This window comes from Octopus bimaculoides, chromosome 25 (assembly GCF_001194135.2).
Source record: "Octopus bimaculoides isolate UCB-OBI-ISO-001 chromosome 25, ASM119413v2, whole genome shotgun sequence".
Classification (NCBI taxonomy): domain Eukaryota; kingdom Metazoa; phylum Mollusca; class Cephalopoda; order Octopoda; family Octopodidae; genus Octopus; species Octopus bimaculoides.
This window is the reverse complement of record NC_069005.1, coordinates 33,388,778-33,392,711: the sequence shown is the minus strand read 5'-3', so window position 1 is coordinate 33,392,711 and position 3,934 is coordinate 33,388,778. Positions and strand designations below refer to the sequence as shown.

General features: G+C 36.5%; 1 protein-coding gene across 1 annotated transcript in view; it reads left to right on the top strand.

Moving 5' to 3' along the window:
* Nucleotides 1-934: 934 nt before the first annotated feature.
* Nucleotides 935-3,934, top strand: part of LOC106869073 (N-alpha-acetyltransferase 25, NatB auxiliary subunit) — a 32,609-nt gene continuing 29,609 nt past the window's right edge. Inside the window, exon 1 of the mRNA XM_014914594.2 lies at nt 935-1,683. Coding sequence (XP_014770080.1) covers nt 1,629-1,683 — 55 coding nt within the window. The 5' untranslated portion in view covers nt 935-1,628. The remainder of the gene's footprint in view (nt 1,684-3,934) is intronic.

The window sequence follows — 3,934 nt, the reverse complement described above, 5'->3', positions numbered from 1 at the left end:
CCATGAAATAATATCCCCAATCTCTGCTGACTCAAAAACAAAAAATGTCCCTCTTGTGAAACAGGATTGTCATAGAACGAAGAATGAGGAGGCAAAAATGTTATTGAGGTCTGGAAATGAATCAGCATTTGTGAAGCCTAATTTAGAAAACTTGGTTCTTTACAATCGGAGATGTTGGAGACATTGTCCCATTTTGTGAAATGTTACGATGTCTACATCTGCAGGACTTTTCTGAACAAAGGTAAATTTCGCCTGAATTGATATCTTGTATCACTGTTCAAGGCGCTCGTTTAGCATGTTAAAAGTGGTCCGTGGGAAAACTCATTTAAATAAAAGGGGTCCTTGGTAGTGAAAAGGTTAGGAACCACTGATTCTATTGATTCAAATATGTCTAACAATATATGTGAAAAGTATGGTTGTGAAAATGTTTATTTATCAATATTTAGACAAATACAGTTCTATTGATATTCTTTAGCCAGGAATTTTGAGCCTTGAAGAAATCGACCCCGGGAATCGTTTGACGGTTGTTTGCGAGCCACGAATTTATAGCTCGCATAAAACTTATTCACAGGTTTAAAGCAGACATTCGTCGGGTAAATTATCACGACCTCGCAATTGTCGAATAATTCTCGTGATTCTTAGGTTATGAGACAGTGTGTCGTCTACAAGGTCAGAAATACTAACAAGAGATTATTAAAATGTATCTAACTAGCATTTATATTTCAGAGGTTGTTTACTGATTGAGAAGGAATTGTCTCCAGTCTTTAAGGACTCAAAATTCTGTCGATGTTTGATTAAACTGTAGTAAGGGATAACGACAGAAACATTTGAAGACTAAAGACCGGACTCTACGAATATTGCTGCAGATCAACTTCCGGTTTAAGTAAGGGAGAGCACTCTCTTACCACGTGATACATAAATTATTAAAAAAAAAAAACGTAGAATCACGATTTGCTGTTTTATTATTTCGTTGTGTGTTGAGAGAGTAAATTACGCCAATAATAATAAGCAGACGCTTCTAAGCTAAAATTAAATTCAAACTGCATGATATGAAGATTAGTACGACTCAAATTTGCAAATAAACTATTTCTTGGCAGCCAAAATAACAATTTCATTTAAAAAGAGAGACAAACAAAAGGAATGATTATAACAATAAAGAAATTGCCACAAAAGCAACAACTGCATCACTAAACTAAATCGCCAGCGCCGACGACGACGTAAAAAAGCAACGAGAACAACTACATCGGTGAAGATACCACCACCACCGCTATTACCATTCCACCATCTCCACCACCACCACCATACCATTCGACCACCACAATCACAAAACAACAACTGAAATGGTGAGGGACTGACAACAGGCATAGAATTTGTACGTAGTGGCTCGTTCTGGTAGAAACAGCAGTCAAAACCTCTCTCAACTCTTTAAAATGCGAAGGACACATTAAACAGTGTAGACGTAGATAACCCCCAAAAAATTAAAAAACAGACGGGGCGGAATGCTTTCGATTCCGAGTTTACTCAGTCATGGTTAGCCTGGGGCTAAACAACAACAACAACGGACTCTCGGTCACGTGGTTCGCCATAGTGTTGTCTACCTTTTTTGTGGTGAGAGTTCCACAGTGAAGATGGCGAGCCGTGGCAATGTGGATGTAAACGAAAGACGTTTGCGAACCATTTACGGTCAGTGAAACCTCCATTTACACAGCTTCTATGGACGCTTATTATTCAACAGGGTTTCTACTTTGAATTCATATCGCTTTTTCTCTTTTCAGCTTTCGTTTTATACACACTGTTTGCGTAAATAGGCAGGCGTGTAGTAATAATATATATACACCTGACGAACAGCTCTCTATATATATATACATGTATTTATGTCTGTATTAGCTATATTTTAATATATAATGTATTTGTAGTATATTATATATGCTGAGTATTTTAGAAATTAATGTGTTTACGATATATATATATCCATGTAACCAATATGTGTGTGTGTATATATATGTATATATAGGATAAAAATGCATGTATATCAATGGTTATTTAACACCTGGTAAAAAAAACGTGTATTCTGTCTGTATAATTTCTATGTTATATATATAACGTGTGTATTAGTGTTGTTAAGTTTAAAATATCACATTTACTAATGGAAGGATTCAATACGGGTGTTAGTATTAGTTAAATGTTAAATTTATTGTTTGTACGGATTGACTTGAACTTCAAATTTCATCTTTTCAGGCATATTCGAATATATATATATGTGTGTGTGTGTGTGTGTGTGTATGTATATATATATATAATATACTCACATATTCCTACATGTGTGTGTGCAGATCGAGAAAGACTATATATGACAAGCAAAATGCATGTTGTCTATATATGTAATATTTGCTTGTGTAGGGGATATACATATATATATATATATATATATATATATATATAATCTCAGTCTGAAAATCTGTACTTTTTTTTTTACCTTACACATTACATTTAATGGAATGCCAATAATTATTGTGTTGATATATAATTTAAAAAGAGAGAGTGGGGGGAGGTGGTAAGCAGGCGAGTGAGTTCGCCAAAACAGAAGAGGCGCCCAACTAAATTTATGTTGCAGTAATTTGGTTGGATTTATTTTTCACGTTTCTAAGTTCAGATTTCGCGTTGGAGGTGAGAGGGTTGATGAGTAAAAGAATTTTATATTTATGTTTCTCTGATCGACTATTTCACGAAACACTCCATTCACATTCAATTATTTATGTGTCCACACCGAATATTAACTTCATACTTGGTAAGAACAAAATAACTACTGCAGGAGCTTATAGGGTACGACTGAGTTTTTCTAGCGAGGTCTCCCACCCGGGTTTTCTCTGGTCAGTTGTAGCTATTTCACTTCACATCCCATACTCGGTGCTCAACCAGAAAGGCATAAAGCTTTCATAATTTCAGTTTTATTCTTCTGTGCAAGTAATGGAGGGCAGTAATCGTTAGAGGGTCGGTATTAAATTACAACGTTTTATGTTCTCAGTTCAAATCCGTTTGAGATCAACTTTACATTTCATCTATTCTTCCGGAATCAATAAAGTGAAGAACCAATCAGTTAAACCCTAACCAATCAAGTACTGAAATCGATTTGTGGCCTTGTGCTTGAGTTAGAAACATTATTTAGGATGATTAAAGTGTTAGAGAGTCGGATAAGATACCTTGCAGTGATAGAGGCATTTACGTTTTGAGGGCAGATCCCGCCGAGGTCTGTTTTTGAGCTTTCCGGGCTCGATAAAGTACCAGTAAAGTACTGGTGTCGGTAAAGCAAAATACCAGTTAACTACGAAGGTATGACATTATCGACTACATTCAACATGACCCACCACCCGAAATCGTGCCAAACTTTAGAAATCCTTATATGTCTGCTTTTCGTATTCCACTTTTACCATTCATTCTTCCAGGGTCGATAAAATAAAGTCCCAGCCAAAAACTAGAGTGGCACCTTGGGCAAGTGTCTTCTATAGCCGCTAATGTATTGTGTCTGTGTTTGCCTCCCCGCCATCGCTTGACAACCGATGTTGGTGTGCTTATGTCCTCGTAATCGGCAAACGAAACCGATAGAATAAGTAGGCTTACAAAGAATAAGTCCTGGGGTTGATTTCTTGACTAAAACGCTTTAAGGCGGTGCTCCAGCATGGCCGCAGTCAAATGACCGAAACCAGCAAAAGAATATATGTCTATATTGGTTCCAAAATTTGGGCTTTGTGCTTGTCGAAGACACCATTTACGTGTGTGTGCATGTGTGTTTATATATAGTATTAGTGGTGCGACTTTTCCATCTTCCATTCGTGATGCACATCCGTTTTCGTCAAGTCACGTGTGTTGTTCACCGATGCTTGAACACCACAACGTGTGTGGGTGTATATATATATATATATATATATATATATAT